A 24,161-nucleotide genomic window follows, 5' to 3' on the forward strand; every position below is an offset into this window, starting at 1 on the left:
GTTTTCTTCAAAGTTACAAAGCACTTGATTAAATGCTGAACAGAAACACTTCAGGCATGTGACAGAGTTTCTAGGATACTGTGTAAGAACAGCTCTGTTAGTAAAACAGGGACACCAAGTAATTTTATTTAACCTAATTTTGTTTTCAAATGTTCCACACAATTCATCCATAACAAAGTCTTAAAGATCAATTTTGTACAAAGCCACCTCTCTCGACTGAACTTTCACTTGGGGCCATACAAGACATATGTAAGTTTTGAAAGGAGAAATGCATTACTTAACAAGATTTCAGCATTCATTCATACAGCAGACAACTATGACCACATACATTAAGATAAAAAGCTTTAGTTCAGACAACTGGACATAAACCCACATTTAGGCAAAGATCGCTTTAGTTTTCTGAAACATCCAACAAAATAATCATATTGTTTCCAGAAGAATTATTGTAAGCACTCAAAGCAAAAAGACATACTGGTTTATAATAAATCTACATGATATTAACTAAACCAATGGCTATATAATTGACAAGACCAAAAAAGTGGATGTGAACACCATAAAGAACATGCATAAAGGACTGATTTACAACTTACCATAACACTGTCAACTCAATTTTAATAAGGCTATAAACCAAAACATTTATCTGGTTAAATCATGGATAAGCATATTCAAATACGAAGTTATCCACGGTGAAAGAACTAGTCTTACCAACAACTGAGTAAAAAGCAGACATTTTAAAAATAGTTCAAAACCCTAGAGTAGACTCCCAAATAAAAGACAAATCATTTTTTTGTTTGCAAATCCCCACTGAGTTCACAGGTGCGAAGAGAATCAACTTACCTTTTATTTCTCCGCAAGACTGGGCAAAGGGCATTAAAGTAGGACAGGAACGTTAACACATTCGAACTACTGTAGGCCAGGGAGGTTAAGGGAGATTGAAGCAAGATTTTGAGCCCCTCCACACACAAAAACATTGCTGCTGCCTTCATCTGTCACACCCCAACAGAGGTCTCAAGTCACAAATTGTTCCTTTAGAAACTTAAAGCACTTGAAATTCAACATTACTCATTTGGTAAACTTTCACCCATGCTGACACTGCTCCTTTTGAGTGGAAGACTAAAACGTACAATTTGTGACCATGCTGTTCAAAGAGCTGGGTCAGACCCAAAGCGTTCTAATGAACTTGCCACAATCCTCAGTGAAGCTCTCCAGAGCAAGGTCTGTGAGCTCAGCGTCTCCAGAAGAAGCCAGTCTGCTCACTGCAGGAAGTAGACTGGAATCACTCCAAATAAGCAGTCTTCAGCTGCAATATAATCAAATCACTAAAACTTCAGGGAAGTGACATGCCATTAACTTTCAAAAAGGTGTTTGTTTATATATATTTAACAAAGTTAATTTTTGTTTTCTCTGCAGAAGAAAACCTGTCTTTTTCCTCCCTAGAAGTACTCCAATTCTTTAAATCACACTTCAAATCACTGCTTTACTATGATACAGAAAGAGCACATGAGATTTAACTTGTTGAGCATCTAAGCAATCACTCAGAAACCCACACTGAAGAATGGCTGACAAATGCAACATTTCAGAGTTTCTTATTTCAAAGTTCACTTTATTATGGGTGTCAGTTAATGACACGATCAATGCACATAAAAAAGTGAGACTTTGGATTCAGTGGTATGCATTTGGCCACACCTAAATCTGTAAACAGACTGATTAAACTCAAACAACTCTGAATATAGTCACTGTATCACACTCTCCCAACAGACATGAACTGAATTAGAGAGTCTATTTTGGTTTAAGTAATTAGCTGCCTTCCCTGCCCCCCTCCCTTTTTAATAGGAAGAAAGGCATAGAAGTGTGATATCTGTATTATTGTCTCTTCCCAGTGGCTAGTCTACAGAATTTTGGCTCAACTGTAGCTCAGCCTGCTGGACAAAAATCTCTCCAACAGAAACCAAATTCAGAATCTTGTATGTTCTGCATGCAATGCAGACACCTTCCTCCTCTTCTCCCCCTACTCAGCTCTTTTTAAGGACATATGTAAGAAAAAAGGTCTCACTGTGTAGTTTTAAGTTCAGAACAATGATCGCTCTGGCCTATTAATAAGCCATGGGTGACAGGTTACATTTTTATACTTGTTTCTTCCTCACTGGATTAAAAATTGTGATACATTTAACAAGTCATGGTACATACATACTTCACAAAATCACAGAATAGTAGGGGTTAAAAGGGACCTCTGGAGGTCATCTAGTCTAACCCTCCTGCTAATGTAGATAAGCCTAGATCAGGTTGCACAGGAAGGAATCCAAGTGGGTTTTGAAAGTCCCCAGAGAAGGGGACTCCATAACCTCTCAGGGCAGCCTGGTCCAGTGCTCTATCAACTTCAAAACAATTTTTTTCATTAAGTTCAAGTGAAACCTCCTGTATTCTAGTTTGTACTTCTTATGCCTTCTCCTATCACTGAGCACCACTGAAAAGAGACCAGTCCCATCCTAATGACCTCCACCCTTTAGATGTTTATAAGCATTTATAACATCCCTTCTCAGTCTTCTCTCTTCCAGGCTAAAGAGCCCCAGACCTCCCAACCTCCCCTTTTAAGAGAGATGATCCAGTCACCTAACCATCTTTGTAGCCATCTGTTCAACTCTCTTCAGTGTTTCCCTGTCTCTTGAACTGGGGAGCCCAAACCTGGACACAACGCTCCAGGTGCGCCCTCATCAGAACAGAGCAGAGAGGAAGAACCTCCCTCAACCCACTGGCCACACTCTTCTTAATGCACCCCATAGTATTGGCCATGAGGGGACATTGCTGGCCCATGGTGAACTGGCCATCCACCAGCAGTGCTCCCAGGTCCTTCTCTATGGAGCTGCTTTGCAGCAGGTCAACTCCTAAGCTGTACTGATACATTGGGTTATTCCTTCCCGGGTGCAGGACTTTGCACTTGCCCTTGTTGAACTTCATGAGGTTCACTTTTGCCCAGCTCTCCAGCCTGTCCACGCCTCCTGTAACATCCCCATAGGTAAGCTCACCCATAAGTGTGGGTTAGACGAGTGGACAGTGAGGTGGTTTGAGAACTGGCTGAATGACGGAGCACAGCGGATTGTGATTAATGGTGCAGGGTTCAATGGGAGGCCTGTGGCTAGCAGTGTTCCCCCAGGACAGTACTGGGACCAGCCTTGTTCAACATATTCAGCAAAGACTTGGATGAAGGAACAGAATGTACTCTCAGCAAGTCTGCTGATGATAAAAAACTCGTAAGAGTGGCTGACATACCAGAAGGCTGTGCTGCAATTCAGCAAGACCTGCATGTTCATAATCATGGACTGCAGAACTGGACAACAAATTCAAGACATTTTAGTCCAATACCATTTCTTCAGCAGATGTATGTTCCAGAAGTAAGTTCAAGAAGTTAGCTGCACTAATGGATTGCTGTCCATGCTAGATTTCTTTCAGTAAGTAATTTAAATTGCAAATAAAGAAGTTTAGCAACTCTTTACAGCATTTTTAATGCAATAACTACTTCATGGAACTGCAAATATTTCCAGGTTTTAAGATCAAATTTTTGTTCATTATATTTAGATGACTGAAGTAACACACTTGATAAAGTCAAATATGTGGAAAAACCCACACAAGTTTTGAATTTCATTCCCCTCTGATTTTATCAAGTATCTTCCTATTCCCAGAAAGAGACAATGATGTTTAACATTCCTTATACATACAGCACTCTTATTACTTACTAAAATAAGCAGTCCAGTATTCCCCAGTGTTTCCACGGATGTTTTCAGCTATCACAGTATCACCAAGGTTGGAAGAGACCTCAAAGATCATCGAGTCCAACCTGTCACCACAGACCTCATGACTGGACCTATCATGGTTTTCACACCATTTCTCTGAATCTCGTTGTAGTAATTTTTTTTTAACCTGTATGAACACTGTTAGATGGTACTACTGATTTGTACAACACAACACGATTCACTCCGTTCCTGTCTCTAACATCCTTCTCCATTCTATTTTTTTCAATAAAGGAAAATTAGGATTTAAGTATTGATCAGTTAAGTCCTCTACAGCAATCCCCTTATCTTTTTGTATGGCAGTTCCAAGCTGTCTCAAGTATTTTCCTTCAATGTGTGACACTTAAACATTAGTGAGCACTAACATTCCTGCTCATTCACCTTGCATATCCCAAGTTTCTTACAATCACCACTTGCTCTGACAGTCAGTAAAATTAATCCACCTTCAGTTTCTGCTTTTCTCCTTGTCCTGGTTTGCGATAGAACAGGACTGATTCTGTAGTGATTTTACTTTCCAGTTAGGTCTCTAAGTAACTGCACTTTCTGAAATTAACAGCATATTTTCATAGTGTCTGCTTCTTGCAGTGGTAACACTCGATGTTTACTGTTAGTGCCAAGGACTGGTATGCAGGACAAGGTCACTGCTAAATCTTGTGTACTACACTGGAGGTTCAGAGTAACCTGCCACGAGGAGAGAACAGTTCAGGTGACCCTAAACAGACCAATGAGGTATTCCATTCCCTTTATGTTATACTCTGTATAAAGCTGACAAATCATGAGGGTCAAGCTTGCTTCTTTCTCTTCCTCTTTTTCAACAGCCAGAACTCAAGGAGGACTGTCTGTTCTGCCTTCAATCCTGATCCACAATTCCCCAAATCCAGTTCCAGAATCAAGCTCCTAAATCCAGTTCCCGTCTGCCACTGAGTCCAGTCTGGGACTCCTGCCACAGTAGTGACTGAGACTACTTGTCATCACAGGGCTTGGGTTGAATATTGGGTTTGTATATATTGGTATATATTTAATTTTATCATATTTTCCTTAAAATAGTTTTAGGGCTTTTTTTCCAAATCTAAGTCTCTCTTCCCTTATTCCTGTTCTCCTCTTCTTTGGGAGGAGAAAGGAGCTAAGAGAGAGCATCTGTCACTCATTTAGTGGATGGCCCAGCCCTAATCCCTGACACAATTATTTTTTTTCCTGGAGTCACAAATCTAGCACAAAACTATACATTACCATATGTTAACAGGATGAAAGCTATTTAAAGTTTTATTCACTGTGGCACATCCTTCATCGCTTCCTGTTGCCTTCAAGTTCTTGCTTTCCTTGGAGTTAATCTTCCAAATGTTTTCAAGTTCTTTGTTTTAATTATGAAGTCTGAAGAGGTTAGCAAAAAGCATAGATGAACCTGTAGTTCAATATAACAGTTACTATCTGTACCAAATCTACAGCTCAGCCTCTACACTCAACAGTCAGAGCACCTGAAAACCATTTCAGCCTAATACTAAATGGCTTGTTCCATCACTCCAACACTTCATATTACTGGAATACAATTTCCTAGTTACCAAGCCTTCCTTCTCAGGACTTCATGTGCTATAAAGGCAGGGGCAAATTAAATGTGGTTTCTCAATAACCTAAACTGCTTTCCCTTAGCCTCTGACTATCTAACCATAATCTCCAATCCAGATTATGCAATGCATAAAGTAATGAGGTTAAATCACATGTTAAGGGTAGGTGTACACAAATGCCCAGCTATGACTCCAGCCCAAATCTTCAGGAAGTTTTTATAGGTAGTGTCTCTCTCAAGCCACAGATTGACCTTTCTATGTAACAGCTTCCCTTCTATGGGATGAGATTTTGACACAGACGTATGTAAATACACATATTAACTTACATTCAGAAAGAGAAAAATAACTATGATGTGCATGTGACCGTGCCTATGGAAAATTGTACAGCAAGTCATATGTGGTATCAGATTTTGCTGCAATACACTGATAGGATTGCAACAGGAAATACTGTGTTCACAGATGGTTCAAACAGGGAACCTATCAAAATGAAAATCGCTCAATTAAAATACCAACTTAGATATTTCTTAGAGCTAGCAAGCTTTAAGACCAACAACTGTGGAAACCAAATTAGAAACAAGTAATTAAAAATATCTATAATATACATAATTGTGACATAGGGACATGATTTAGTGGTAGACTTGGCAGTGTTGGGCTAATGGTTGGAGTCAGTCTTAAGGGTCTTTTCCAACTCAAAAAATTCTATGAACACAGACTATTAAATATAAACAAATCATAAATGTATGACCTAGCATATATATAAGAATTAATAAAGGCAAATCAAGACACATAAAGAGAGACTATCCTGGTCACATCTCTTAAACAAGACATGGCACACTGAAAATATGTCAGTCTTGATTACAGTACTTAAGTAATTTATCTGTCTCCAAGAGGCTATTCTATTCATTCAATGCCCTTACAGTTAGAGGGCAAGCCGACAAAGAATGTCACTCTTCTCTGCTTGTGACTACTGCCTACTTTGTGTAAAAACTCTGTACTGACAATTAAGATTTAAAATCCTATCTTATCAGGCAAAACAGTATTCTTTGGAAAATAGACTCGCATAAGTGACAACTGCATTTGCCCTCCAAAGTCTTTATTTCAGTTTATGAGTTTTCTTTTGTGTATCTTATTTTCCAAACTTTGGCATGAATTTCCTACTGTGTTTGCCATGGTAACCAAGCAGCCACTAATTGAAATTCTGTTTAGCTGTTTAGTGGTGCATATTGATCCAGATACATTAACATTCTAATGTATTCCTAAGAGTGAAGAGAACAATTCTCACACTGAAGGAATTACCTTATTAACTATGACAAACCTCAAAGGATTTTTGCTGTTGTTCATGATAGGCAGGTAATGGGGAAACTTCCATTGCCAAAGATGTGCATAAACAGCTATGAAATAAGGAGAAGGAGAATGCACTCAAATGTGAGGAATAAGGTATATCTGCTATATAATAAGCCACACTAGAACAGCAAAGTCTCTATTTGATACTGTCTCCTCTCTTGCAAATCTTGACTCAGCATTCATAGCAGAATGGAAAATGTGTTACAACAGTGCATTTAAACAATGTGTTTTTCCATGCATTAAAACTTGTGCACTGGTGGGAAACTGTTTTGCTCTGGTGAAGAGAGGCCAGGTAACTGGCTAACTTAACCTGAAGTTCTAGGATTAACATTAGCAGGCAAAGCCAAGCCACAGTTGTCAGTCTCTCTCAGTTTCCATTTTGAAGATCTCTCTTCAAACATTTATCTCAAATAGAGGATCATTAATAAGAATCTGTTTTAACCACATGGAATCTTTCCTAATTTCCAGAAAACATACCAAATACCTCAGTATACTAAAAGTAAGTTAAAAAACCAAAAACAAACAAAAACAACCCAACACAACAATGAAATAACCACCCCACTCCAGCCCTCCAAAACTATTATGAAAACCTGAAACATGACCCTGTATGATTAAAGATTTAAAGAAAAAAAAGAAGGTTGGCTGGTCACCACTTTTTATAATAAATTAATGTGTCTACTATTACCTCATGATACTATTCAAGAAAATATCATCCTTTACTCTGCTCATGGTTAAAGACAGGATGAAATCATTCTGACCTTCAATGCCCCCTATGTAAATGCAGACTTACAATGCAGAGAGTCATCTCCAAGAATACCTAAAACACAATACAAACTCCCCTGAAGTTTCCATACAAAACTACTGAGACACTGTTACTATAAAACATAGCATGACTTTTCCATGGTACCTACAAAGTCAGCTGTACTTCCATTATTTCACTGGACTTCACTCTCTCAGGATCACAGGACGTTAGGGGTGAGAAGGGACCTCTGGACATCTTTCAGTCCAACCCCCTGCCAGAACAGGACCATATATAATGTATCATAGGTCACATAGCTCATCAGTATCTTATACTTCATTTCCTCTCCTGGATCTGAAAGCCAGTAAGGTAGCCTCACTGGGTACCAGAGATAGCTGGATTTGTATCACTATAAATACATTTTGCTCATCTGGCTCAGCTCTAAGAAGCTTCTGGATCAAATGCTCTGCCTCTTCTTAAAATCTACTCTGTACTTCCCATAGAGTCTATAACCCATCACACCACTGTATTGTCATTATGCAGTTCAGCTATCATCAATAGCTTTCAGCACGGCTAAACAGCAGGATACCTCTGAATTCACAGTAAATTTTGTGTAACTGGGATTCATAGGAGATCTGGCAATGTCTCTCATACATCTAGGGCAAGTTCTGTATTCTTTATTCTGTCCTTTCTTAGCCTCTTCCTTTTAGAGCTTTAAGAAATATTAATGGCTTTGCTCAGCTAATTAAAAATTATGCCCTTCTTTCTCCAGTTTTATATTACATATCATCTCCTAGTAGCAAGAGCTGAAATTCATCTTCATCAACACAAGCATTTCATACAATATTAAAGCCATCTTTTTAATGCCTCATACAACAGCACTGAAAAAACTTCCTTATTTCTATGGGTAAACCTCATTTGAAACTTCTTTGAATTGCATTTGTATCCTCATGCGTTCAACAGCTGTATCACAAGCTGGCTCAGCTTGTAACCAGAGTGTAATGATGATTATCTTTTCAGTTTTCTGGCAGAATCAAGAATTTCCTATGTATTTTTTCCATGCATTTTCATTTCAGTTACTGTTCTGATACCTGCTTGTTACCCTTTATAAAACACTGATTATGAACTGTGTTGCCCTCAACTTCATTCTGGGAATTTCACCAATATGTACATGTTGTTCTTTGTCCCAACATCAGCAATTAAAATATTGTTTCCAACAGCACTCCTAGAGACCTTAAACTCTCTTCTCAACAGTTGTCACATTTCCTGTAACCAGTAAAATATATATAAATATAAAGAACTTAGTATTTTAATGCTCTCTCCATTTCAGAACAGAATGAGTTTAAGGCTCTAGAACTCCCTCAGTTAAAATATATTATACCAATCTCAAACTGCTAGCTCATACAAAGACAGGAACTTAAGTTACAAATTCTCCCTTACTATCAAAATGTTACACTAGAAAAGCCAAGCACTTGGACTTCAAATAGAGCTAATAGTATACATTAATTTTTCCCATCCCAGGAAGACAATGTTTTACCCTAAAAAAAAACCACTAACAAAACCTAACAGAAATGTACTACATTTGAATTTCAAAAGCTAAAAATGAAAGTATCTCAAAGCAGTTGAGAATTTCCAAGTTTTGGTGCGGTGGGTTTTGATTGTTTTGTTGATGTTGGTTTGGGTTTTACTGTTGTTGTGGAGGTTTGTGGGGGAGGGGTTGTTACTGTTGTTTTTGTTTATTTGGTTTGGATTTAGTTTTGGGTTTGTTGGTTTTGTTGTGGTGGTGGTGGAGTGGGCTATGTGTTGAGTAGCACTCATTCATGCTGTTCTCTACCTAAACACAATCAAGGATACACCTTAAGAAAATAACTGCAAGTCACTGGAGTCACAAGCAGTCAAACTGTTTTTAGCAGTTTTCACTGTTAGTGAATTAAAAACCAATTGATTTCAGAACAGTAGAGAGCATACCAAATATTCAGACACTGAATAAAGTTCATGCTGCTGTACTACTTACAGACTGTCACTGTGTGAAGAATGCATCACCATCAGTAGAGACTGGAATGCACATTTTAGTGTCTTCACTTTTGAGGAACTGAGAAAGTTAAATGTACTTTGTAGTTAAATTCTGCAAGGTTCGCTTATGATTTGTGCTAAGTAAACTGTAACTACTTTCTTAATAGTTAAAATGTAGTAAGTTATAACAGATTCATAGCCCTAAAGTAAAAAAGTAATAGTTACCTTTCTGATTTGCTTCCTGTTCCTTATCCTCCAGTGGATCCTTTATTTTCCTCCTACTCCTGCAGTCTAGTCACACTGTTGCCTACACTTATAATCAGTCCTTTCTCACCTATTTTTAAGGCTGAAAAAGGCATGATTCAGATGATCTGAACAAAGACACATACTTCCAGACATACTAGATGAAAGGAATTAAAATAATCAAAACAGGTACGTAAACATCAAATGTATTGCAAGTAAAACCACACATTCTGGACAAATTTAGCAACTGTTCTCACTCACGTGTACAGGCTCTGTTGGGATACTTATTTAACAAATAGGAAGTTTCTTCCATTGAGAAATTGTTTAAACTGGCTCAGCTCTGTAACCAAAACTGTTTAGAAAATTGTACGTATTAAAGGTGACTCTATTTAGAGTAAGCAGACTGCTTTTACATGCACCCCAAAACTTGGAACAAACATTGCATGACTTAATGATAGTTTAAACCTTCAGCTCCTTCTCATGCATACCCACAGGAAGTTACCTGACCTGTTGGACTAGTATTCTAGAGTCAGTCACACCTTCAAAGCCATTGCTTTCACTTTAGCTTTGAATCTTATTTTCTTCTCCAAAGCTTTGTTATGGTTTTGTTACAATATGAGAAAAACGTTCTTTAACGCTACCTGCACACCTGTCAACAGCGTCCTTTGAGGTTGATGGCATATACAGCATGACAGAGAAAAAACTGCTTTTGTTTTCTTCTTTCAAGGGACATTCAAAGTATCTCTAAAATACGTAATTCAAAATTAAAGTTCCTTATTGAAAGACTAAGGCTGCTGTAGCTTTGTCACTGAAGTTGTTAAAATTTCATTTCTTCTAACAAAATCAAAATACAGTTAACATTCAGAAACCGGCTTCACAAGTGTGGTTTACAGCAAAAACCTCAATACTTGCAGTTGCTTGACAATATCCTAATCTTTTCCAAATTTACAGAACAATCCTTTCTAAGGCAATTCAGAAGTATTGAAATAACCAAAATATACAGATTTTAAACATACAAAGAACAAACAACCAAAAGCCTGACTGATTCAGGGAATCAGCATTAGGACTAAACTAAATTGATTTACCTGAAATTTGCAGGCTACTATATGATCATTATTATGAAATTAGAGAAGGTCTAGTTTCACACAGACTTGTCAACAGGCAGAAGTGAAGTGTGATTTCACACTGCATAACAACATACCCAGTATAGCTCCATTATACTAAATAACACACAGGCAAGTACTAACAGGATGAGTTCCCACCAGTCTAACACCCTGGTATTTCTCTTTGAAAGTTTCCCCAATCTCCTTTCAGGACATAAGAGAATAAAGTTTTTTCTTTAGGAAGGCAGAGGAAGAAGGCAGCAGCAGCAGAGCTCCTCAGGATTATCTGTTACTATAACAAAACAATGTTTTAGTCCAGCAGTGTAAATTCACTGCTTGCATGAAAAAATTATCTGTTTCAGAAAAGCAGTCTGAATAATTGTACCCTGCATTGCTCTGTTGCTATAGAAACTTACTTCATTGTAGTAGCTGACTGTTAATCAATTTATATTTTTTTCATGTCAAATCTCAGTAAAGTCATATACAGCAAATGTATGCCCAGCAAATCAGAATCCATTTTGTTCTGACTACTACTAGATTTTGCAAGCCCTGCAGGAATACTGGACATTTTTGATACAATATCTTTATTAAGTCTGTGAGTCCATCATGTTGCAGCATTACTAAAACACAGCTCCAATTATTTTTATACTAAAAATAAGATGCAATTGGTTATTATTCTGAGAGCTCCAGAACAGTTCTACAGAAGATCTGTGAATAAATTATTGACAAAACATATAACCTATGCTTCAAACCCAGAACAAAGCCTGTAAGTTTATGCTTTTTAAGGTCGTAACAGATCAAAGAACATATTTTTCTTAACTCTTATCCTGAAGTTGTTAATTTGCAATGCATCTTCCTTCTGGGACTGAAGACATTTCATCACAACCCAACCCAGCAAAGTGTTACAGAACAAGAAGAACACAGGCTACCAGAAAACAAATACCAAGGGCCAAATCCCTAACACAGCTATGCCATGGTGAACTCAGATTTCCCACAATCCCATAAGTACAATTCTTGGATATCGCCTCATTTGCAAATCAGAATCCTTCTTCAGAAGTTTTAGAGCAAAAGGCAGCAGGTTCCCAATTTCAGCACTAGCTTTCCCAATACCCTAAAAGTAAGCCAAGTATTAGATACGTTTAAGTAACAGGAAGTGTTGATAGTTTCGCTGGTACAGGTATCATGTGGGAAAACAAACAAACAAATAAGCTAAAGCTACTTTTTGCCCTTTATTCATCACTTTCTAGAAGAATTACCATTAAAGGGCTGAATTGTCTAATGTACCAAACAGCCACACAACGCGGTTTTTTAACTCAGGCTGATTTTTATCTCAAGCATAGGAGGGAACAATCAGACTGTTGTCACCTACTGATCTCCTAGCAGACAGTAGTGCTGGCCGCTGAGTAACTGCCCACACCTCCAGTGTTTTGCTAAAGGTCCTAGCAGAAACCTATATATGAGGGCACAGAACTGAACACAGTTAGGCTGCTGACAGAACACAGCCCAGAAACTAAATCATCCATCACACTGATATGGGCTTACTAGTATTATACATGCTGTGCATTTCTGCTGCCAAAAATAATTACACCTTTAACTAGCACTGATATCAGCAAACTGTTTAAACCTAAACTCTCCTTCATACCAGCTTGCACTGCAAGATCCACAGCTGTAAGACAGGAACTAATCAGGTGGTACAAATGAAGAAAGGGTTCCCAAATGGCTGACAAAGACATCTTCTATGGAATGAAATCTCTCTCAGCTTAGAGACCGGACTTCTCCAAGCACCCATTTCACCAGCATTCCCCTTTGTCTAGCTCTCTTTTATACAAGTAAAGCCTCTATCAACTTAGGACTGATAAAAAACAATACACAGATCAACCAGATCAATGCCAGCCCAATATACTTTTTTGCCAAAGGAGTTATGTATTGCTCAGAGGGAACGAGACTCCATGCTGCTACAGTGCAACACAAGAGTTGGCGTAACTAGCAAGCTGCTTCTAAACTGCTGCAGTAACTTAATCAACAATGAGCACTTTGTTACTCTAACAATGAAGAAAAGTATGAATCATCTTGAGCATCACTAAAGGGAGCTTCATCTGGGCATCTATTTGAGTTATTGAGAACAGTTGTTTGCTCCATCGCTCCAATTTAGAAGTGCTAAAGTGTGCTTAACCATCTCCGTTCAGTTCAGTGCATTTGCCCAGACACAGAGGCTGCATTTTAGCTTAAACACAGAACTACACTTGAACAGCAACTTCACTGGCATGGAGTCAATTCTGCCAACATTATTAGAAGGACAGAAACTTCACCCAGAACAGTATCTTAAAACCTTGCAGGTGTTTGCCTTAAGTTGTTCTTACAAGAGACCACAGTTTCACTACTGAAGGCAAGAAAGGCAGGCCAGGCACCCCCATGTGTTAAACCAATGCAAAGAATTGGACAGTTACCCTTACAGGGAAAGATCTCAAGTTCACATTATGAAGTCCAGCAAGATTTTGCTAGAAGTCACCTGCATAACTAATGCAATTAAACAACAGTAATTCCTTAGTCATATCTGGCATCCTTCTTTTTCTAAGCTCCATCCTGTATTTCTACAAAAAGCCAAAACAACAAACCTTCTGGATCAATATATCGCAGGCACACTTTTTCTTCAAAAGTTGCTTATTTACGAGCAACAGAGTAAAAACTTGAACTGACACTCAAAATGGACTAAAAAACAGGTAAGAAATACTTCATTCAACAGTATATATGGTATCAAGTTTCAAAAGTGTGTATTGTCTAACCATGGAACTATTCCTGCCCTTATATATTATTTTTTCTTGACACCCTAAATGCAACCCAGTAGCTACTGAAGGTACCACACTCTATTTTAAAAAAGAAAAAAAAAAGTGCCTCTAGAAATATTTTAATTTTAAAAGCTCTGAAAAAATAAATTCAGCTTTACTATCTAGATCTTATTAGAAAAGAAAGGTGGAAAAGTTATTTTTAGAGGTAGCACCTGCCATTCAGACCACTAAATTATGTAAATTCAATCATCTAAACTATAAATGAAATCTTAGGAACTTTTTTTTTTTAAGAAATCATTGCATAACTCTTTCTGTAATTCTGAGGGCAGCAAATATAGAAAACCAGAAGAATGACAATAGAAAAAGAAAAAACACTTTAGAATAACTTATGCCAAAATTTCATCACAATGATAGCTTCAAACTTGTATCAGGGTCAAGCTCCAATATCCACCTCAAATCTAGAAAAAAGCAAGCCTGCACAACATTCATAGAAGCCTCAGTTACAAGAACTGCGACCAAAAAAAGAATATCCCTAGAAATAAACTGCCCATTTAAAACATTACAAAAATATTACTTGTAGGATTACATATTTGTTATCATTACATTTGTAAGTCAGGAAGAAAATACATTTGTTACTCAGATTTATCAAGTTATCCTTGTGACTATGCCAGCTAAAGCATCCTTAAGGCATCATTCCAATAGTTTATTTCACCAGACTCATAGATTTTTAACAGATGAATTTGAAAAATATATTGGCATTGTTTCAATATCCTGGGTCACTGCTTCCACTTTCTTTAGATGAAAGTGAGCACTAAGCCATAAACTTGAGTCCTCTCAAAATTTTACATGGTATCACTTTCCTGACAACATGTATGTAAACTTCCTGTAGGAACTGGATTTTTTTTAACCCCTAGGAGACTGAGGATAATGAAGTTTGTTCGTAACTTCCAATGTTTACTCCTTACACTAGGGCATTTTTTCAGTTAAAATTCTTGCTTAGATTTAGTGTAATATACACTTCACGTGTATATGGGTACAAAAAAAGGGCATTATTAAGCTAAGAATTGCATAACACAGCCACCTTCCAATTCCACACATAGTTAAATTTTTTTACGAGAAATAAAAATCATTAAATATTTCTTTGACTATTACTGACATATGAGAACCATATGATTAAATCATGAAATTAAAGACTGATTATAGCAAGTAAACCAAAACTGAAATCAATTTGCAGAAAGCATCTACTAGAAGTATATTATTCCATTATGAACAGCTTTACTGAATAATGCAAGAGAAAAATCCCAACACAAGTTACAACACTACTTCTGGAAAGATTTCAACTGTAGCAGCTGGTGGTCCTGCCCACAAAGACTACAGGGTTACATTTAGTCTACTAATGTCTGCTAAACAGAAGCCAGAACAAGCAAATGCAACTGATTTATTTTAAGTCACAGAAGGGCAAGAAATGGGAGAGATGTAGATACTAGAAGATGGATTGGATATATACATTTGGACTTACAAGTGGGGTAAAGGCAGGAAGGAAAAATACTTGATTTCTAAAAAGAACACAACAGCATTATTGCCTTAACTTAGTTAAGAGGACAATGGTATTATTAGGTATTATTGGCACCATTATCAAATAGTAATTTGTCAAAGAGGGTAAACTCAGTCATGACAACTAAACAGCAAACAGCCTTTGGATACACATCCTTCAATGCAAAGTATTTCAGATGGCTCCCTTTAGCCAGAGTACTGCAATACCTCAAACTAAGGCACTAAATTTGATTCTACAATGTCAAACTACAATTATGGCCTGCAGTCCTCTCAGAGATGGGTCTAGAAAATGTTTATTTAGAATCTGAGGCATCTTCAATCTACACTTTAACTACTAACAGTTAACTGTTTATCAGTTCTGCAGACGGTCAGATGTCAAAGCATAATGCACACTCCTCATAATTTAAGCACATAGCACAGTACTCATAAAAATTCCAACAAGCCAACCTACAAAACTCACTACACACAAGAGTTGTTACATGTGACCATTATTTGCATCTGTGAAGCATTATGACTAAATTTTTCTCAATCCGCAAAAAATTAAGTGCTACAATTAATTTAAATTGATTTAACTTTTTTCCAACTGAACCAATGTAATTACAATATTAGTACAAATACACATCAATTTAAGAAAAACAAATATATACTTGCAGTGGCAAAACCAGACCAACCACAGCCATAAAAATATTCAGTGCCTTTGAAAGGGCATGCCAATTTGAGGATATGGCCAGCATAGCCTGGTATTCACGTTCAAACATGCCAAACAAACAGGCAGGCATAGATAAATGAACTATTTACCTTGAAGAGCAATCCTTCAGAGGACATACTTCACTAGTTTTATGAAGTTAAGTAGTTGTGATGGAGCCATAAAGCACAGACTAGAAGCACAACAGACTAATGACACTATTTACAACTCAGAAGTAGCTCCCCAGATAGTAACAATCTTGCAAACTCTGTCAAGCGCAGGTTATTACCTCTTCCCCATCAAGAAACATTTACCAGTGTAACAGTGTCACAGCCTTTAAGTTTTTTAAAGAAGTTTTTTATTCTTTCCTCTTAATGGAGTCAGACCTAGTTGGTCTATAAAAGTCTCACAATAAAATTAACACGTAAATCTACCTATACTCCTGTAATTTATTTTTGTTCTTCATTTCCTTCAGAAGTATTATTGAAAGAAAGGGGTTACCAAAAATTCCCAACCTTCAGAAGACTCTACAGAAACATTGTGGAACATCCTTCAGACAGCCAGCTAGAATTAAGAAAGAAACCATCTTAACTTGGAGGTGGTAAGTAGCTTCACCTGTTAAACAACTGAATTTCCTAGAGACTTTCAAATACCTACACAAGCACAGACCAACAGGTAAAGTACTACTGATCTAGCTACACCACCTCCACAGGACTGGTGAGTCCAGACTCAATAACTATTAACTATAAGATAAGGAAGTAAAAAAGAAATTAAGTAATTTCTTGAATGAAGAAATTTACAAAACCTCTTGGAAGGGGAACAAAACAGATTTACAGAATGTCACATCCAGCACATCTGAGAAAAGTGGATTATGCAAATTCCTCCAGCATAGAAAGAGTGTGTCTTCCCAGGTGCAGGCCGGTACCAGATGCCTTTGAGAAAGTTCTGCTGTCTCTATTGCAGCATTTCTGTCAGTCACCTTTGCCTGCCCTCTCACTGACAGTAAGAGTGATGTTTGATTCTGGTATAAACAAACATTGTAATTAACATATAGTTAATACAAATACAGTTAAATGCTTTGAAATACTTAGTAGTAGAATCCAACAGTCTTAGTAAACCTTTCTTTAGTATCAAAACCACTGAAGCAAATTTGACTGTATGCACACAGGAAAGAGGGAAAAAACACACAAACTTCTCAAAAGCAAGCACCATATTAATCTAATTGTCTTCTAAAAAAGTAACTGGACTAAAGAAAAATACCAGCAGTAAATACAATGTGTAGTTTTCAAGTTCCATGAGGTACTTTAGTCAATGGATGAGAATATACATCACATATGTGGATGACAAGAAGATAGGAAGCATTTTTTTGCAGTATAAAGCACAGAATTGGAAATAAAAGCACTAATAAACAGAAATCAATGAAAATTCTATGTGGCATTTATATATGACAACACAACAACAAAAGTCATGCATGGATAAAAATGGAGAAAAGCAGCAATATGACATGAAACAATCCAAATGAGTCAACACTATGAGCACAATTCAAAAATGTCAACATTACTCAATACACAGACACAGTAGGCAGTAATTCTCCCTTACTCTGCAGTGAAGTCAGGGTGGAAATACTGTAAGTAGTTTAGGGACAAAGCTGGTGCAAGCTAACAGAAGCTAATAGAGAGAACAATCAAACATCCAAAAATCATGATCCAAGAAGAAAGCCTAAAAGAATGTTTATCTACCTTATGAGAAATGAGAGGACAAATTAACAAGTTTTCAAATACATTAAAGCCAAAGGCAATAGTCAACTGTTGTCTATGTCTGCAGTAAATAACAGCATTCAGCCTGGGTGTTTTTTCCCTTGAAGAAATTTATTTGGATACTAGGGGGATAAAGAAAACCAAGCTCCAAAACAAATTATTTAGGGAGGCTGTGGAATTCTTGTCACTGAAGTTTAAAAACTGGTCACAAAACTGTAGGCATACTTCCCTCTGCTTCAGAGCAAGCTTATCTTCAAAGAACCTTATAAATATAAGCATTTCTATAGCTGATATACACTATTAATATGCACAGTTTTTTCAGAGGTCTGACATAGCTTAGTGATCTATATATATTCATTAATATACATACACATATGTATCTATTCACCTTCTCACCACATCTTGAGAAAATTTGCTGGTTTTCTCCACAGATTCCAGCTGCCAACCCACAATTGTCTTGCACTATTTTTCCCAGACCAATGTATTAAGCACAGTGACAAATGCCCTCCATTATCATGTTGCTGCAACAGGATCCTAGATAAACAGCCTATAGAATGGAAGTCACCAGCAAGAATAACACTTCTCATCTGGACAAAGAAGATGCCAGTATCCAGTCAGACATAAAAAAGGTAATTTAGAGAACCGCAAAGGAAGGAATTACATATGGCATCAGTATTTTCACTGATAACCAGGAACTGACAGTATGCTAACTCTTAATAAAAGAAGTTGAGAGATGAGATTACTTTCATCTTATTACAAATATAATTACTTCTAAGCCAGCTGCTCAATGTCAGGTTAAGAAGACAGCCAACAGCTTCTGCCCTCCATTCCTCCACCAATCTGAGTTTATCACCTACATATCCTTCTACTCCAAGACAATCACAAGATAATGTAATATTCTACAGTTACTGACAGACTGATGCTTTAGGAAGTTGCAGGAAAAAGTAGAACTGAAGAGAAAGCCTCCCTTCACGAAAAAGAGGTTCCAAAAAATGAAACAACCAGCATTAGGAAAGTCTGTCACACATTAACAAATAGAGTATGTGGCCAGAATTTAAATACAATGCAAAAAGCATAACATAATATAAGAAACTAAACTGCACATTCAAATGTCATGACTTCCCAAAGACACATAAATGCTAAGACTGCACATACAACACTGCTGCCAGTATGTACCTGCATAGGACCATCACAGTGACAGCTGCAGACTAACGTGCCCGTAAACCTTTACAATACACAGAGAATACCACTTTAATTATCATTCATACAATTTCTTAAAGGAAAATACACTAGCTTCCTAGCAGAAAGAGGAATAGGTTTGATAGTTTATGTCAGCAGCAATCTGGAAAGCCTTGTTTTGTCAGTCACTCCTAAGGCAAGGAAGATGAGAGAGCACTCCCTTTCCAGCCTAATGAATCGCCTAATAAATCATTTCGCAAAGCTAGCCACAAAACATATTTAAGCACTGCAAGACTGTCTCATAAGCAAGAACCAAGTAACAGCCCTCACTCCTGATCTGGGGATGCACGAAAAGGCAACCCATCCAAGACATCACTGAATCATAGTTTGAGCATTAATCTTTGCATTATTAAATTATAACCCTACTCATTAGGTAAATCCCTAAAATAGTCCAAAATGCTTCCTTTAAGACCTATAACTCTCCCAATCAAAATTATCAATTCCCCAAGAACAAATCACTCTGAAGGGTCTGCTACTATCTAACCCCAAGGAGACAGTGTAACTAACCAAATCAAGAGAAAATCTTCCCAGAAAAATAGCAAGTACTCCTGGTTTAGCAAGTTAAACAAGCTCAAACAGAGGTGAAGCACTGACAAAGACAGCAAGGACACAGAAGAGCACTGCTGAGAGGATACTTTACTGCTAGACCATCATTTTTAGCTGTCACCGTATCAGTTGTATTGACGAACATTTACCCCTTCTGTTTAACAAGGGATCACTGTACACATCTAACTTTAAAGTCAAAGTTAAGGATGACTGAAAGGGAAAGCCCACTAACAGTGCAGTTGACAATAATTATATACTTAAGTACAGTAACCACAATTCGCTCCATTAGAGCTTAATTTCTCCTTATTAAACTATAGGTTCACTTCTTTTTCAATGGATCCAGAGCAGAAAGCATTAGTGTTCTGGAAGCCTGTGCTGCCCTCTTAACACAAAAAAAGCTGTGTAATTTTTTTTATAAAAACAACTATGCACTGGCTCATAACTGGTGTGTTTTCTATGGCATAGAAAATATGGAAACATGATAGTGTTGCATGGAAATGGTAAAGTCTAGCGATATCATGGAAACAAAAAACAGTAACATTTCAGCTTCCATTTTAAATGCTTGAAAAACAAAGTTGGAAAAAAAAATACTTTAGCTTCAAGAAGTCTCTACAGACAGCTTGAAATGCTGTTCAAAACTCTCTTCCTCACTCTACCACACTATTATCATTGTTTGTACTCCAATATCTTCATCACTGTCCTGAACAGTGGACATAACTTTTTGATCAAGTTTCTTGGAAGAAGGATCAAGGTTGAAGAAACGTGTAATGAAAAAAATGTTTCCAGGGATAAGTTAAACATCCTAAACAGAACACATACATTAGCAGTCTACCTGAAAAGATGACTTACAAACTAAATATAGCAGATGCAATATTTAGGATTTAAGGGAAACTAAAAGAAGAAAGCTTAGCATCACTGATTTCGAGAAATACTCTTTCAAGTGGTATCTTGGACTCAATATTATATCATGTATTCTTAAGTGCCATTCACAGCTTAAGTGTGACACTTACTTGATGCATACTGATTTACAATGGATTACTGATGCAAGAATCATCTCAGTATCTAAGTTACTTAAAATAATATCCTTGTGGTTCTTTCCCTCATTTTAGTAACACTACAACATTTTCTTAGCAAGAAAAGAAGCAGACCTTAAAATATACAATTAAAAAAACCCAACAAACAGACAAAACCCAGCTACCCGATACACAAACACAGTACAGCTTCACTAAATTCAACTCATACTCCAATATTCTGATTTAGCCAAAATGAAAATTATAAAGTAATTAGGGAAACTTTTTTAAAGGGATGCTTAGATAATTATGAACTAACAGCTAAAACTGAAGTTATTAACATCTGTATCATGCAGCAGATCACAAATAGGTTGGTCTTCTACAGATTAAGTCCCTCTACTCCTCCTGCCCTCAAGATCAGGAAGGCTTGTAAAGTTTGATAGCTTGTCCAGTTTAAGGCAGAATTACATCCTGACAATTTAGGTAAAAATAGTCATCTACCTTTTATGAGAACCACATTATTGAACTTTTTGTTCTGAAAAACTCAAATAATCAATTGAAAAACTGTTAGTCTGTTACGTCAGCTTTGTACATAAACATTACTACCAATTGAATAGTTTCAAAATAAATTCCACTAAGCAAGTAGTACAAGTTTAAGACAGACCATGTACCCCTTTTACATTTAAAGCATTTTTCTTAAGTATATTTCTATTTCAGCTCTTTCTCTAGGTTCTCTTTGCTTAAGTTAATGTATTACACATATAGAATATATGGTGTATTTTACATTGTTATCACTGTAAAAGGTCATTGAAACAAATTCTGTTCCAACAGTGAGGATGTTTTACACTGCTCAGAGAGAAAAGAAGTATTTAGCACCTTAACAGGTACATCTCAAAAGTCACAAGTTAATCTAACTAAAATTTTCTTGGTCACTGTGTATCACACCAGCAACTTTTAGCATCTTGAAAATATATACATTAAATTACAGTAGTCAGCTCAAAGTGCTTTTTTTTTTATTATTTGAAAAAGCTATTCAGTTCCCTATTTTCAATGAAGTTTCAGACTTTAGATTTTTATTTTTCAGAAGCATGGCAAGAGATGACCAAGATAACTTGCAAGAATCACACATATCATTGCTACACTACATAAAGGCCTGCTCCCTAGTCTAAGTGAGAGAACCCTGCAGTTAAACTGTATGGGGAAAAAGGAACATGAGATATCAGAATACAAACATGGTAATGTTTTAGGATGTAGATTTTCAGAGATATTGCCACCCATAATACCTTAGAAATGGTAAAGACAGCAACCATTTATAAATAGCAACTACTGTATGACACAAAATACTCATCTCATGGTTAAAGAAACTATTGTCTAAGTATATTCACAACTTTAAACTAGATTATTAACATTCATTAATGGGCAAACCTAAAATCCATACACACATTTCCATGTAATTATACAGGACATGTCTGTTAAGACAGTCACAGATAACCACGTAGTCTCTATTCTTCAGTTGGTGTTTACATTTCATACAGAGGACGAAGGCTACAGGCACTACTTTAGGACACAGCAGATTCAGATATAATTCATTGCTAATCTACGAGCTTCCTGCACCGCCATGCACATGCCACTAGTTCTCTGTGCTTTCATCCCCTGATGAATGGTGGGCTAAGAGCAAATTTCAACTTATTCACATTATGGCAGCCAAGTCCCAAGTATGTAATATAAGGAACACCCACTTTTTAAATCATAAAATAGAAAGCTGACAATCATTATATCTGTTTAAATGTATTATGAGTGAGACATGTAAACTCAGCACAACAAATTCTGAATCTTTCCCTAAATCAACATGTAGAAAGGGTTTTTTTATAAAAGGGTGACTTGAGAGATAAATGAATGTACTGATAGTCCTGCATCAAATAATGAGAGGTAAAGAGTCTCTCTTAAGTGTATCAGTGGTTCTTTACTATAAAAGCAACTTTCTCTGTGTTAATTACCTAACTTCCAAAACTCAGGTCATGGCACTGTTCACATTTCTCACATGGCTCACATTTGTCACGTTTCAAAACAGTTCTAAAATCGGTTCACACTTGAAAGTCACAACAGAGGCCTAAAACTACAGTGAATACTGCAGCTATTCAGTCAAAGCCAGAAAGATATTGGAAACAGGGATCTGACACTAGTATAACCACCACAGGCATTAATGTCCAGCAAACTCAGACCAGAAGCAGCAGGTGAAGGTGGCCTAAGGTTGCCTTGCCAATGGAAAGCCAACCCTCATTTTTGCACACGAAGGAGGGCCTGAGCAGTCGCATCCCTCCAAAGGGCCCACATGCACACCCCTGCCGTATTTGACGTTGCCAATTAGCACTGAGCCAGTGCCAGTTCCCTCACACAGCCCTCCAGCGCAGGCCTATACTCCCCCTCCTCCAACCGCTACCCCACCAGCAGTTAATCGGGAGAGTGGCTGAAACCCCACTCATAACAGTCCGCAACAGAGAATCTGCCAACCGCAAGGCCGCCAGCGGAAGGGTCGACGGAGAGGTGGCCCAGCCTCTGCCCCCCGCCCACGGCGCAGCCCCCCGCGGCAGGACTCCCACACCCCAGTGGCAGCTGGCGGACCCTCAGCAAGCGGCCGGCGTAGAGCCCCGCCACTCCCCCGTAGCCCGGCCGCCGATCCCCGGTACCTTGCGGACCCCCTTGTAGATGTAAAAGTAGAGCTCCCGGCCCACATTGAAGCAGAGCCGGTCCCCGTTGCCGCTCTGGTCGTTGACGTTAACGAAGGAAACGCGGACCGGGTTGGATCCCTGCGAGTTGAAGGGCACCCGGTTAGGCCGGCTGTACTCCGAGTGGCTCAGCAGCTTGTACAGCCCCTCCCGGGTAGTGAACTGGGTCTTAATCTCGTTCATCTCCTTCCCTCCTCCCTCCGCCGCCATCTTGGAAAGGAGCATTCATCCTGCTCCAGTGCCCGGATGTACCGCCACTGCGCAACCGCCGCCGCCGGCGGAGCTCGCGCAACCCTGCGCGGAGGCGGCCACGCAAACGGCGTAAGGGGGAGGAGCGGTGGCCCCTGTTTACGGCGCGTCTGCGCAGGGCGGGCTGCTCAAGATGGCGGCGGAGCAGAGGTGTCGGGGTGCTGTAGGCGATGAGGGAAGAGGTGAATCGGGCTTCGGCTGCTGTGCGCGAGGAGAGTTTTGTCGGGCCCACAGGGACCCGTTGCCTTAGTATGTGGATATCTGTCCCTTGGCAGAGCGTGGACTGGCATGGTGACCGCCGCGACCGGAGGTGTCAGCGCGCGCTGGGGCAGCCCCGTTTTGTAGGAGTGACGGCGCCTAGGTGAGAGCCCCCACTACGGGACAGCCGCTCAGTGCCACCAATCTGGCAACGCCCTTGGGCTTGTTTGAGTTAGTCCTGCCCAGCTTTGTCCACAGGTTACTGACGGTGCACCTGCCAGCTCCTGAACTGCTCAGTTGCTACACCCTGCTGGGAGAGTCCCATGGGCAAGACAGTTAAGAGACTGCACATAGAAGCGTGCAGATTTGACGTTTCATTTTAAGGCCACGCTGCCGCTGAAGGAGACAGTACCACCATCTCTCTAGCTCTGCACTAGCTTCTAAACTGTCAGCTGCACAGAGCCCAGCTGGGGAGTTCATTTGAAATGTTAAACTGAAAAACTGGTTTTCATATAACTCGCCTCATTGTTCTAAGCATTGTGCAGCAATACAACTAACTTGCACAGTGAACAATGTCAGAAAGAAGTAGCATAAAGATGGATTTTTTTCACTGGGCAGGGAG

The 24,161-nt window shown here is 38.4% G+C and overlaps 1 protein-coding gene across 5 annotated transcripts in view; it reads right to left on the reverse strand.

Annotated features, from left to right (window-relative positions):
- The window catches only part of WDR20 (WD repeat domain 20), a 49,823-nt gene extending 26,491 nt beyond the window's left edge, over positions 1-23,332 (reverse strand). For all 5 annotated transcript variants that reach the window (XR_008462258.1, XM_054161833.1, XM_009905044.2 and 2 more), the window contains exon 1: positions 23,054-23,332. Coding sequence is in view for 4 of the 5 variants with exons in the window: in XM_054161833.1 (XP_054017808.1) it covers positions 23,054-23,317 (264 nt within the window). In the remaining variant the exon portion in view is untranslated. The remainder of the gene's footprint in view (positions 1-23,053) is intronic.
- Between the last annotated feature and the right edge of the window lie 829 nt (positions 23,333-24,161).

The sequence above is a fragment of the Dryobates pubescens genome, chromosome 5 (assembly GCF_014839835.1).
Source record: "Dryobates pubescens isolate bDryPub1 chromosome 5, bDryPub1.pri, whole genome shotgun sequence".
Taxonomy (NCBI): domain Eukaryota; kingdom Metazoa; phylum Chordata; class Aves; order Piciformes; family Picidae; genus Dryobates; species Dryobates pubescens.